The sequence below is a fragment of the Panulirus ornatus genome, chromosome 12, assembly GCF_036320965.1.
Source record: "Panulirus ornatus isolate Po-2019 chromosome 12, ASM3632096v1, whole genome shotgun sequence".
NCBI classification, from domain to species: Eukaryota; Metazoa; Arthropoda; class Malacostraca; order Decapoda; family Palinuridae; genus Panulirus; species Panulirus ornatus.
In genome coordinates this window covers 61,433,528-61,447,807 of record NC_092235.1, presented here as the reverse complement: position 1 = coordinate 61,447,807, position 14,280 = coordinate 61,433,528, and the positions used below count along the sequence as shown (strand labels likewise).

General features: G+C 47.5%; 1 protein-coding gene across 1 annotated transcript in view; it reads left to right on the top strand.

The window, feature by feature from the left end:
• Positions 1-14,280, top strand: part of LOC139752103 (sodium-dependent dopamine transporter-like) — an 86,839-nt gene extending 72,559 nt beyond the window's left edge. Inside the window, exons 2-13 of the mRNA XM_071667993.1 lie at positions 2,338-2,700; positions 3,158-3,289; positions 3,659-3,881; positions 4,341-4,474; positions 5,464-5,603; positions 6,017-6,245; positions 6,541-6,653; positions 7,146-7,286; positions 8,227-8,326; positions 10,310-10,416; positions 11,313-11,489; positions 12,577-14,280. Coding sequence (XP_071524094.1) covers positions 2,338-2,700; positions 3,158-3,289; positions 3,659-3,881; positions 4,341-4,474; positions 5,464-5,603; positions 6,017-6,245; positions 6,541-6,653; positions 7,146-7,286; positions 8,227-8,326; positions 10,310-10,416; positions 11,313-11,489; positions 12,577-12,675 — 1,958 coding nt within the window. The 3' untranslated portion in view covers positions 12,676-14,280. The remainder of the gene's footprint in view (positions 1-2,337; positions 2,701-3,157; positions 3,290-3,658; positions 3,882-4,340; positions 4,475-5,463; positions 5,604-6,016; positions 6,246-6,540; positions 6,654-7,145; positions 7,287-8,226; positions 8,327-10,309; positions 10,417-11,312; positions 11,490-12,576) is intronic.

Genomic DNA, 14,280 nt, shown 5'->3' with positions numbered 1-14,280 from the left:
GGGCGGGGAGGCCCAGTGTCCGTCACGCGGACCCCTCGGGGCCTCCACAGCTCACACCTAACCTAACCTATCTTAAGTACGTAGTGAGCCACATACTACATCTGTCCTAAATGAAACAGATGTAATGACTATCCATCTTCAATGAGTCCAAGCGGACCCCTTGGCCTACCAAGCCACGGTAGAGAGAGAGAGAGAGAGAGAGAGAGAGAGAGAGAGAGAGAGAGAGAGAGAGAGAGAGAGAGAGAGAGAGAGAGTGTGTGTGAGTGTGTGTGTGGCACGACATGCTTCGTGGAGACAATCCACCTCATCAGGTGCCAGAACGTAACAAAGTTATTCAACTCCCAACATCACACTTGGTTCCCGCCGTCCAACACCAGGCTTTCTGGGACAAGCACTGTCTACTGTCAGGTCGTAACCCATTTAAGGGAGAGTGATTAAGGAGGGTCAGGTGGCGGGGGTTGACCTGGTTCATGACGCACCCAGCTACCCGGGTCAACCTCCGCTACCTGACCCTCCTTAAACACTCTTCCTTACAAGGGTTACAACCAGATATATTGGAAAGGATCACAACTTTGCGCGTGATCAAGTATATTCCTAAGAGTCCACGGGGAAAGTGAAACACGATAAGTTCCCAAGTGCATTTTCGTGTAATAATCATATCATCAGGGGAGACACAAGAGAGAAGAAATACACAAAGAATCATAATCTTAATATTAGTGATGGCCTATACAAATTGGATAACTTTATTGATGATAAAATTTGTAAAATGATAAGTTTGTGATACGCTCGTTGTCTGTCTTGGACAATCGCATGTTTACCAAATTGGCGTCTCCCCTGGTGATGTGATTATTACACGAAAGTGCACTTGGGAACTTAACGTGTTTCATTTTCCCCGTGGACTCTTTGGAATATATATATATATATATATATATATATATATATATATATATATATATATATATATATATATATATATATATATATATATATATATATATATATATATATATATATATATATATATATATATATATATATAAACCAAGCTGTGAGGTATCCCGTTTCTTTCCCACGCATTAAACACACGCACATGATTATACGCTCTCTCTCTCTCTCTCTCTCTCTCTCTCAATTGGGCAACACACACACACACACACACACCACTTCAAGACGTCCTCCGCTGTGTCTGAGAGTCTTGCCTATCTCACTCATCAAGGTCCGTCCGTCCATCGCCAGCCAGCCAAACATCCACACAGGCGTGAGTCACGCTCATTCATCGCGATCCGCGCTGTGTCTCTCTTTGTTCCCCGCCTGACACACGCCTCTCACGTTTCCGACGCCCACAACGGCGCTCCTTTTTTAAGTAAGGTATCCACTGAGGGGGTCCCCAGAGTGATGATAAATGATAACACTATCAAGACAACAGTATTATTGGCTCTAACTAAATAAATGATTAGATGCAAGGATAGCCAGTGCCGTGTTTTGATCCATCCCTATTAATGTTTTATTTTCTGTTACATATCAGCAGAATAATAATCATACACAAGTAGCTTTGATTATTTACTAATCTCCCTTGCTTAATATTACGGTTTTGCGAGATGATATATAAGATGAAAAAAAAATCTCATAGGAATGAATTATAGATCTGTTTTGAATATAACTTTTTAAACAAGAGATAAGATAATTCGTAATTACCTTTCCTTGTTTTTTTTCTATTTCCCTTTCATAATTCTCTCGTGCTTGAAGCCTTCAACGTAAAGAGAGAAATTGATATACCAGAATATTTCATCGGGAAGTATACATAGGTTCGAATCCTGGTTACGGCAGTCGGTCCCAGTTAACCTAGCTGTTCATTCACCCCTAGGGATTGGTCGATGAAATAGGAAATGGGTACCTGGCTCAGGATGGATATATATATATAACCCTTCTCGGGTTAAATTAGAAAAATGTATCGTAAATACATAACTTTGCTTCACATATGTAGCCACATGTACGTGCTCATGTTTCTCATGATATCTTCCACTGTGTGTTTCACATATGTAGCCACATGTACGTGCTCATGTTTCTCATGATATCTTCCACAGTGTGTTTCACATATGTAGCCACATGTAAGTGCTCATGTTTCTCATGATATCTTCCACTGTGTGTTTCACATATGTAGCCACATGTACGTGCTCATGTTTCTCATGATATCTTCCACAGTGTGTTTCACATATGTAGCCACATGTAAGTGCTCATGTTTCTCATGATATCTTCCACTGTGTGTTTCACATATGTAGCCACATGTACGTGCTCGTGTTTCTCATGATATCTTCCTCCACTGTGTGTGTGGTGCAGGTGAACGTCGGGTGGCCGGGGTCCTGCCCCTGCCCCGGGCGCCAACTGCCGACGCTGCCCCGCTGCCTGGCGACGCTGCTCCCTTCGTCAAGTCTTCTTCTCCCGACGCCGATGGCACAGTGGCAGGAGAGAGGGTGCCTGTTGCTGCGGTGGCTCCCCGCACCCCAACGGCCGCCCCTGCTGCCGCCGCGGGGCCTCCAGCACCAGCAGCAGCAGCACCCCCAGGCGGCGTCGCCGCTGTGGCCGATGACGGCAGAGAGTCCTGGGGAAAGTCCATGGACTTCCTCCTCTCCATCATCGGCTTCGCTGTGGACCTGGCTAACGTGTGGCGTTTCCCCTTCCTCTGTTACCGCAACGGTGGAGGTCAGTAGCTCTCTCTCTCTCTCTCTCTCTCTCTCTCTCTCTCTCTCTCTCTCTCTCTCTCTCTCTCTCTCTCTCTCTCTCTCTCTCTCTCACCTCCTCTCCCTCTACTTATAAATGGTAACGACTCTATAACCATAACAACCGTCATCAGGCTGTAACAAGGTCACAAGATGTGATCCTGAGATGACGTGGGCTCTGGCGACCCCTTCAGGAGAAGGGGTCGCCAGAGCTCACTTCAGAGCTCACTCACCCGATGCTTTTTCGCTCCTTAACTCCTTGATCACGCCATCAAATGCAAGTAACAGTTGACCATTATAACCAACAGATTTGCACATGATATACATTTATGGGCCGCCTGCACACCCTATAAGTATAGGGCTGCCAGACAGATAACTATGTGATTAACTACTTTAAGTGTTATGTGATCAGTACCTGTGAGTATGTGGGTCTCCGGCAGGTGCCTTTCTACTTCCCTACTTCCTGATCACGGTGTTCGGGGCCCTGCCGCTCTTCTTCATGGAGCTGGTGCTGGGCCAGTACAACCGCCAGGGACCCATCACAGTCTGGAAAATATGTCCCTTCTTCAGAGGTACGTCCCGCTGGTTGTTTTCTTAAAAAAAAAAAAAAAAGAAAATCTTTACCGTCAGAGCGGCGAATTAATCATGCACCACCAGATATCCACGGTTGGTCTGAAACTGGGCCTCACTGATGGAGTTACAAGTTATATAGTGAGAGAAATGCTCAGGCATCAATGAATGAGATATTCAGCAATGTACACAGTAAATGGACTGATTACAGCGGTCGAGCAACACTGATTGGGTAGTGTTCAGCTCTTCCTCCTTCCCTGAGCAGCTCTCCCAAAACACACACACACACACACACACACACACACACACACACACACACCGACTAATTACCTTAACTATCTTCGGTTCCTCTTCGCTTGTTCGTCCCACAGGGGTAGGTTACTGCGCCGTTCTGGTGGCGTACTTCGTCAGCTTCTACTACAATGTCATTATCGCCTGGTCCATCCACTTCGTGTACGCCTCCTTCAGTTATGAGCTGCCCTGGACCTCCTGCAACCACACGTGGAACACGGACGACTGTTGGGACGGCCTAACCTCCGAGGAACCCAGGCCCAACTCCTCCACACTCATGTCCCCCTCGGAGGAATACTTCAAGTAGGTGGAAAGAGAGAGAAAGACAATGGTGTAGGAAGGACTCAGATCCTTCTCAACAACTTACATCGTGAGAACAGAATGCAATGAATTTCTTCCTAATATCTTAATGTATCTAATATATATATGACTTGTATATTGTGTCATGCTTAAGTCACAGACATGTCACATTTATCCTCACTTAATTTGAACATCACCCACTTGGATCCCTACATCCCCCCTACACATCACGATTACATTTCTCAACTTCGAGCGTCACCACACACGTTATGCCATCACCATAAACATCCTTACGCGCAGGCATCATCTCAACATACCCATCACCACATCTCAATATACCCATCACCACACACACATCATGCCCCAACACCACCACACACGCATCTAACACCCCATCACATGATGTCCCCGCCACGACCCAGCCCTCAGTTCTCACGGCGTACATGCCTCCCCCTCCTACAGTTACGTCGTGCTGCAGATGGACAAGAGCGGCGGCTTCGACGACCTGGGTCCGCCACAGCCAAGCCTGGTCATCTGCGGTCTCATCACCTACATCATACTTTACCTCTCGCTCTTCAAGGGCGTCAAGTCCTCCGGTGAGTGGCACACCCTAGACCAAGTGCTGGGGAGGAGAGGAAGGAGAGCTGGGGTGTAGACCAGGTGTTGGGGTGGAGAGGAAGGGAAGCAGGGGTGTAGACCAGGTGTTGGGGTGGAGAGGAAAGGAAGCATGGGTGTAGACCAGGTGTTGGGGTGGAGAGGAAGGGAAGCAGGGGTGTAGACCAAGTGCTGGGGAGGAGAGGAAGGAGAGCTGGGGTGTAGACCAGGTGTTGGGGTGGAGAGGAAGGGAAGCAGGGGTGTAGACCAGGTGTTGGGGTGGAGAGGAAGGGAAGCATGGGTGTAGACCAGGTGTTGGGGTGGAGAGGAAGGGAAGCAGGGGTGTAGACCAAGTGCTGGGGAGGAGAGGAAGGAGAGCTGGGGTGTAGACCAGGTGTTGGGGTGGAGAGGAAGGGAAGCAGGGGTGTAGACCAGGTGTTGGTGTGGAGAGGAAGGGAAGCAGGGGTGTAGACCAGGTGTTGGGGTGGAGAGGAAGGGAAGCATGGGTGTAGACCAGGTGTTGGGGTGGAGAGGAAGGGAAGCAGGGGTTTAGACCAGGTGTTGTGGTGGAGAGGAAGGGAAGCAGGGGTGTAGACCAGGTGTTGGGGTGGAGAGGAAGGGAAGCATGGGTGTAGACCAGGTGTTGGGGTGGAGAGGAAGGGAAGCATGGGTTTAGACTAGGTGTTGGGGTGGAGAGGAAGGGAAGCATGGGTGTAGACCAGGTGTTGGGGTGGAGAGGAAGGGAAGCAGGGGTTTAGACCAGGTGTTGTGGTGGAGAGGAAGGGAAGCATGGGTGTAGACCAGGTGTTGGGGTGGAGAGGAAGGGAAGCAGGGGTGTAGACCAGGTGTTGGGGTGGAGAGGAAGGGAAGGAGGGGTGTAGACGAGGTGCTGGGGAGGAGAGGAAGGGAAGCTGGGGCGTAGACCAGGTGTTGGGGTGGAGAGGAAGGGAAGCAGGGGTGTAGACCAGCACTATAGCGATGTTACCCACAGGTAAGGTGGTGTGGGTGACGGCGACGATGCCCTACGTGATCCTGACACTCCTACTCATCAGGGGAGCCATGCTCCCAGGGGCGGCTGATGGCCTCCTCTACTACATCCGGCCATCCATCTCCGCACTCTCCAAACCCAAGGTGAGCCACGCAAGCCACAACCTACCTGCAGGCGACCACGATCTCACATCCACTCTTTGCCAACCATCAAGCAATCTTTTTTCCAAGCACTTCATTTACTAGTGCATGAAAAGTGGTGTGTGTGTGTGTGTGTGTGTGTGTGTGTGTGTGTGTGTGTGTGTGTGTGTGTGTGTGTGTGTGTGTGTGTGTAGCCCCCTCCTAACAGCTCAAGGAGGAGTAGTGCCCTAGCCGACAGCTCTGGCGATAGTAGCCATCTCCCAGTAGCTCCAGCAATGACAGCCCTCTCCCAACACCTCCAGCAGTAGTAGCCCTCCCTCTCAACACCTCCAGCTATAGTGGAACCCCTCACCTCCCATTAGCTCCAGCTGTGCTGGCTGGTCGACTGGCCATCAACAGGTGTCCTGCCCACACAGGTGTGGTACGAGGCTGCCGTGCAGGTGTTCTTCTCAGTGGGCGCCGGCTTCGGCGTGCACCTCTCCTACGCATCTTACAACAACTTCAACAACAACTGCTACCGTGACTGCCTCATCACCAGTCTGGTCAACGCCTTCACCAGCTTCTACTCGGGCCTCGTCATCTTCACCTACCTGGGATACATGGCCTACAAACAGAAGACCCTTATCAGCACCGTCGCCACAGATGGTACGACCTCCACGCTCACCACCATTATCTTCCCTCCAGCCACTGTCTTCTACCGGCTGGCTTCGCCGTCCGAACTCTACTGAAGGGCCCATAGTTTGATAATGATGATGATGATGATAATGAGAATTGATGGTAATATTAGTCATGATAACAGTGATAATGAGAATTGATGATAATATTAGTCATGATAACAGTGATAGAAATATAACCCCCCCGTGATCAACATGCCTGTTGGTGTCGTGGGGAAACGCCAAGTGTAGTATTTACCATTGGTGACAACGCTTGGCGTTCACAGGTCCCGGGCTGGTGTTCCAGGTGTACCCCGAGGCGGTGGCAACGTTACCGGGTCCTCAGGTGTGGTCCTGCCTGTTCTTCCTCATGCTCATCACCCTCGGTCTCGACTCAGGGGTGAGTAAAGGACCCTTACCCACCCACTGGAGCCTTCTGCCTCCTTCCCGACCTGCTGACCTGCTCCCACACTCGTTGACGCTTTACACCTGCTACCCCAATGCCCTTCTGCTCCCGCTACACATCTGCTGCTCCTCCATACCTGTATCCTTAGCCCAACCTTGTGACTGCTACATAAAGACCTGTCGTTGGTAAGTACACGTATCCATCATTTCATGACAGTGGTTGCAACCTACACACTGGTGATTCCCCGCTCCTGCAACTGATACTCCCACACACCTCCACCCACCCCCACCCGCTTGACGGCCAGCCCCCTCCCCACTCCCCCATCTGACGACCCTCCACCCACCCCCACCCACGTGATCACCCTCGATCCACCCCAACCCACCTGACCACCCTCCGCCCTCACAGACCACCCATCCGTCAGCCAGCCTCCCACTCCAACCCACTTGACCACAACACACCCACATGACGGCTGTATCCTCCCGGCAGATGGGTGGGCTGGAGTGCGTCATCACGGGGATGCTGGACGAGCTGCGACAGACCTTCGGCAGGAAGACCATTAGGAGAGAGGTGTTCACTGCTTTCGTGGTGGCCTCGTCCTTCCTTGTCTCCATCACCAACTTCTGCCAGGTACGTATGTGAGTCGCCCGCCCGCCTGCCCTCACAGATACTCTCACATCAACCCTGCCATAACGTCTGCCACCAAAGGTTTAAACACACACACACACACACACACACACACACACACACACACACACACACACACACACACACATAGTCCAGCCTAAACCAAGTGCCCATATAACGACCAGCCCCCAAAAGGAAGGATGAAAACCTGGAGTGACTGCGGGCCGACTCCCGCGCCCAGGATTCGAACCTGAGCGAACTTGTGTGTAAATCATGACCAGCGACGCAATTTACTGCTCTTTAACCATCACTTCATCAGTATTGTTTCCTAAATGAATTTCTCCATTGGCAATCAAATGCTGCACATAATCATCTTAACACAAAGGCAGCTGGCACGCGTCTGTTGAGCTGTAAGGAACGTGTTACTTGTTGTCTTGATATAGTACCTGAACCTGATATAGGGCAGTTATAAGTATAATGTGCGTGGAAAGTGTGACACTTTAATGTAATGCCTGCATGTCCTCAATGTTAGGATCGGCATGAGTTCTTCGAATCCAAATATTGATCTACTTAATTAATCCCTTGAGCACTAAAGTACGATCTTTGAGCGCAACCCTTGAGCATGATTTGATTTGATTTTGTACCAGTATCCCAGACAAATCTATTGTTCACCCCACGCCCATCCTGTGAACGGTAGCGCAAAAGAGATTACAGGAGTCACAAAAGGTCTTGCATGACGGACGGCAGGACCTGTGGGGGTATGATGGCCGAGTCTGTAACCTGATCTGAAAGGGTTAAGTCAAGGGCCAGGCCCATCATATCCCAAAGTCGTGCCGCCGTTCTTAAAAAAAAAAGAAATCGTGCTCAGTAATCAAACGGGGGGACATGTTCAAGTGGGTGGGGTACAGTTTGTAGCATGACATGTAACCTGAGACTGTGGCAGGGCGGGATGTACGTGTTCCACTGGCTGGATAACTACGCTGCCGGCATCTCCCTCCTCTGCTCCGCCTTGTTCGAAGCCATCGCAGTCTCCTGGTTCTACGGTAAGATGACTGGTTCTCTCATTTTCTATGTATATTTCAAAGCAATGGAAACTATTGAAGTATTACAATTAGTATCAAAGTTCTCTTTAAACAAATGATTACTGTTCTCATGAGAAAATTGTTAGTGTTACAGTTTTTATCAAATGTGACTGATTAATGTTCTCATAATGGTAAATCTTCAAACTGAGTTAGTGTATCCTTTATATATTCTATTAGATTCCTTTGATATTCTAATATAATTTAAAATTCCAATTTCATCTACAAATATAATTTCGTTATATGAGCACGGTTTTCAGCATTCACGGAGGGGAGACAAGCAATACACTCCTCAAGCAAAATAAATATTTTGAACGTTGACCGCCTCCCTCACCTTAACCGTTCAAACAACAAGTACAGACAATTTAAAAATTTGCTGCACAGAAAACTGCAACTAGGTTAAGTTCTCGCGTAAAGGAAGGACGACAACTACCTACAATTTACAGGTTAATGATAGAGACTATATATATGTATATATAGGCTGCCCTATCAAACACATCCAAAGGAGGGACGTTGGAACATGGGAGGCTGTATAAACTTCACGTTGCCACTGTGCAGTGAAGCATGCAACAATATCTAGTAAAACTTCAATGATGTATTCTGCCATTCTAGTTTATAACAGTACTAGATTAACATTAGCTACTGAATCCGAATAACCATTACTGTTTTCTCAAGAGCCTACCCTAGCAAAGCCTCTGCGTCTGGTCAGTATTTACACTCAAAACACAATGAGGTTAGAGTATCTGTCTTGCCTTTGATCCATGTTAAGTCAGACTGTCCTAAGCGCGGCAGTAAGAAACAACAAAGTTGCCATAAATCACTGATTTATATAATTCTAATTGTAACAATTAAATTAATCAGACCACGGAAAAGCAAAAGAATATATTGAAGTTTTGTCGTAAATCATTTGTTACTTTAACCATACTGTATACGCTTCTTTCTTGTTTGTTCCTAGCAATGAATAGATAACCAACACCATGAGAATAGGATCATGAGAAACCTGACGTGATGTGCATCGAGTGGTAGTACTCCAGCTTCCGTATCGTGTAGTGTTCCCTGGCCCCACTAACGAGAGACTTCCCAATCCAGCAAAAAGTGTCAGTCCCAGTGTTCCCCGGTCACCAGTGGCCAACGCACCTTCGCTTTTATATTCATCACTGTTCACCAAGTCTCTTTAGTAAGACGCGATCGTCTCCAGCTTGCTTAAATTCGCCCGAACCTGTTATTAAAGTAGTAACTCTTGAAAGTATGGCTTCCGTAAGGGAAGGGGAATGTGTTTTTGCCCTGCCAGTCAATTTCTTATAAGTACTTAAAATCAAGAAGGAATACTCGGATGACGGTAGATAGTGACGCCGTGTGTTGCCTCTTTATCTTTCCGAAGGCTTGAGTTACAGACAAAAGTGCTTATCTAGGTCAAGTGATTGTGGCGTTTCAGTGACGCGATCCCTTGTAAGGCTGCTTTGAATGGGTTTCATATTCTATGAAAACATAAAGATCAAGAAATATGCACGCTACACATTTACGTGGTTGTTAAGAAAGTTATATGAATTGTGAATATGAAACTGTGTATAATTAACAGTAATATAATAATGAGAGGTTTAGATGAGTGAGGTGATGCATCTCTGCTGGGTCGTGATCATTAATTCAAGTGCTTCAGCTTGGGAAAGCGTCGGCATTTGGAGAAAATTATTTGACTAAACAATTTTTAAATAAAAATAGGTCGTGTGAGAGAATTCACACTGGTCGTAGATACATCACTGTAGAACTACAAATGATAAGCACCATTCAGACGAAAGCTGCCTTTTGACATAAACGTATCCTAAGTCAGATTTCGGGTCGCCGAGGGCTTTGTAGAGCTTTGATAACACCCAGAGTCAGGATCTAGGTCTAGATTTTGGATGTGAACTTCTAAGAATTAGTATTTCCATGTTATCATTTTTATGGCAGGTCTGCGGCGCTTCAGCGCTGATATTCAGCATATGCTAGGCTTCAGACCCAGGCTGTACTGGCGGGTGTGCTGGAAGTTTGTGGCACCTCTCTTCATCCTCATTACGGTAAGAATAATCGTACTTCAGTTGCTTTCATACATTTTTTCTTATCGTCCATTTCTGCACTTTTATCCAGTAACATCAATCTTTATTTACGAACACCTTGCATCAGTTACGACATGAAATGCCTTGGTACTTAGTAACTGTTCACTTTTATTAGTTCTCTGTCTACAATTTTCAAACTCAGCCAAATGATAAAGGCATGTTCCCTTGTGGATCAGTCAAAGGTTAAAGGACGAGAGGAAGCATTACACCAAGGATGAAACTAGGATCTGTTTTGACACAAGAACGTTACTTAAGATATCACCACCATCTATTCCACGCGATACGTTAACTACTTACAATATAATCTCTACTGACATTTCTTGACGATAATATTTTTTTCCTAGATTATCTCAAACCTAAACACGTATTTCTCTCAGGACTTTAGCATAACCCCAGCTACAAGGAGATTAACAAATATCCCTTCTTTTTTAGCCGAACCTTGAGTACTTCATCCTCAGCAGCACCAACGATGTTTTAGCCAATTGTAAATAGGCTACTGTATGGTTTACCGCTCTTGTCGCTACCCTCTCGCCCTTCCAGCATAATTACTCTACTTAAACCTTATTTCCTTTTCCAACCAGTAAATAACATTACTTACAAAAGCATCTTTGTTACCTAAATGTAACCATCCAATTTAAATTTGCTTTTCCCTATTTGTCCCAACTTTGTGTCAATGTTTACCCACATGTAACATCCCTTATATGTAATGAGCCTACTTACGATTAACACTTGTTCAGTCTTTTATAATCAAGGAATTTGCAGTAATCCCTATTTCACTTCACCTTAAACACAATCTTTCCTCCACGCTTGTCCCTCTTTTCTTTGGACTAACCACTGTTCCTCCCCGTGTACGGCAGATCCTGATTGGGCTACAGATCCAGGTGTCGGGCCAGCTGGCCTACCACGGGCCGACGCACTACCTGTACCCGCGCTGGGCCGAGGCTGTGGGCTGGCTCATCACCGCCTCTTCCATGTTGATGATACCCCTCTGGATGATCATCACCGTCTGCCGCCAGCCGGGCTCTCTCCGGCAGGTGGGTGACGCTGCCACGGGTGGGGGTGTGGGGTGGGGTCTACTCCGGCAGCCGAGAGGGGCCACTCCTACAGGTGGGAAAGGGTCATTCTGATAGGTAGGGGACCACTCCAACATGGTAGGGGACCACTCCAACATGGTAGGGGACCACTCCAACATGCAACAGGTGGGGGAGGGACCACTCCGACCAGTGGGAGGGACAACTTCGACAGTTGAGGAGGGGGCCACAGTGACAGGCGAGGGACCCCTTTTATGGATAGGGTTGCCCTTCTGAAAGACGGGCAAGCTGACAGGTGGAAGCCACACCTCAGGAAGCTCTCTTCACCTTCTTTATTGCACTTTTTTCTTCGCCTCATCTTTCTCTCTTGTGCTTTTGGTCTTTTTTCATTCCTCTCTCTCTCTCTCTCTCTCTCTCTCTCTCTCTCTCTCTCTCTCTCTCTCTCTCTCTCTCTCTCTGAATACAGTTGCACTAAAATATATTTGACGGTAAAAGATAAACAAATTGATCATTGTTGTGTAAAGAGCGAACGGGACTTTCTTCATTAAGTTTGAGTAAGGGCAGCCTAGCCCTAGTAAGTCTAGTCTCGGGTAGGCCACGCTAGGTAAGGTAAGCTTGAATTTCTCTAGGGAATATTACGTTAGTGTCGGCCAGGTTAAGATAGCGGTCAGTTTAAGTTTTGTTTGATTAACTAAATTAGTTCCTTTCACCGACTGGGGCCCCTGAAATACGCAGGGAACAACTTCCACAAAGAAACACATTTAGATTGTATCTATCAACGGCAGAACGTTCCTCCAAACACCAACTTCTAACACCTTAAGTCATACAAAATATGACGATTGCTTTCTCGGTCCTTTGGGCACGACGGTATACGACCCTTGACCTGGACGGTACACGACCCATGGGCATGATGGCCTGGCCCGTGAACCTGAGCTTGTAAGCTTCTGCTATGACATAGTCCAGGACTTCACACCCACGAGTTGCTTACCATCGCGCTCACTGCCGTGCTCAAGGGTAGCATGCCGTCGAGCTCAAGGGCTCCGGAAACCAGCCAACGAACTACAGCTGACGAAGTCCCTTTGCATTTCAGAAGTTCCTGCTGAGCATCACGCCGGAAGGGGAGCACCACAAGGTACTCCAGACCGGAGACGCCCCGCGGCTCGAGTGGGCTCACTGGTTCCACCTGTGATGTGCGCCCACCCATCTCTCCCAACCACCTACAGACCCTCCTGAACCACCCAATACTCTCCCAGAGAGCCCCATACTCTCCCACACCACCCCTTCACCCTCCCACAGTACTACGCTCTACCTTCCCACAGCGCCCCCTTATCCTCCCACATCACCTTGTTACTCTCTCACAGCATTCTCTACTCCCCTTACCCTCCAACACCACCTCCACTCTCACACAGTACCCCCTTACCCTCCCACAGCACCCCCTGCCCATCCACAATACCTCCTTACCTCCCCATAACATCCCCTACCCTCCCACAGCACCCCTTCACCCTCCTACAATACCCCTTACCTTCCGACACCTCCTTACCCTCCCACAGCACCCTCTTCCCTCCCATAGCGCCCCTTACCATGCGCTCCCGCATTAAGGCAGTGACTACCTCTTATTATATACGACAGACAAATTCCACTGTAACAAGGACTAGCAAATGTCTAAAATAAGTTCTGCGGTACTGTATACCTCAGGACGAGTGTGTTTGTGTGTTTACGGTGGAAACAGGACTGTCAGAGACGGAAGGTTTCACACATTAATCTTCTGAAACACAAATTAGAATTAGCACAGTCCTAACACTAAACGAACGTTTAACAAACGGGTGGACGTTGAAAATGTCTATGTTCCATAATTAAGGCTTGATATCTTAAAATATTTTAAAAACTTTTCCTTTTTTTTCATGTTTTCCTTCCAGATTTAGGACATAATCCGGCTCCGTCCGACTTACAAAATGTACTTTTCTGAAGTCTGAAAATACAATCTTGGGTTAGCAACCCTTCCTTCCATCATACTGTGAACACCAGCCAACATCACCTATAGTGATGAGAGACATTACGGTTGTCGAGCAACCATTTGGACCAACAGTTAAACGGTGTCCGAATCGAAGCAATGAACGGCGAGTTTCTCTAATCACATCACAAGTTCAGCAAGAAGGTGGCTACTCCATTTAGAGGAATGAGAGGTCGGATGCTGTATCCAAACCAATGAGATGATGGCTTCCCGATTTGAATAACTGAAGGAGTGGATTACCCTATATGAACCGATTACAGGGTGGAAAGCCCGACTGAGACCAACAGGTGGGTGTGCGTCGGAAAGCGCGCTGCGAGAGTTACCGCTCAGCGTCTTGTACCGTAGACCACACCCATCAGCAGATGTTTCCCCTTTATCCATTTCTCATGGTTCTACAGTGTCTCTCCAACTATCCTTGAGTCTCTGATGATATGACATACACCTCGCTGATACCATGGATCACACAAAGCTTAATGTTAAATCTAACCATAGCGAATCTAGTGTTTAGGAATACTTTAGCCTAGTAATACGTGAGAACAATTTAATCATGTTCTGTGGTGCACCTTGTCAAAAGTGCTTCTGTGGTACTAACACCTCAACGAAAAAGCCCAGCAAGGCCAAACCTCACCAGGATTAACCACACAAGGCAAACCCCACCCTGGCTTACCCATAGGGGAAAAACGAACAAACAATTAGTAGCACAAACCTTTACCAGGGAAAACCCCCTCCGTGATGACGAAAGCCAACAAGACTAACCCATCAAAATTAATCCCACCAAAAAAA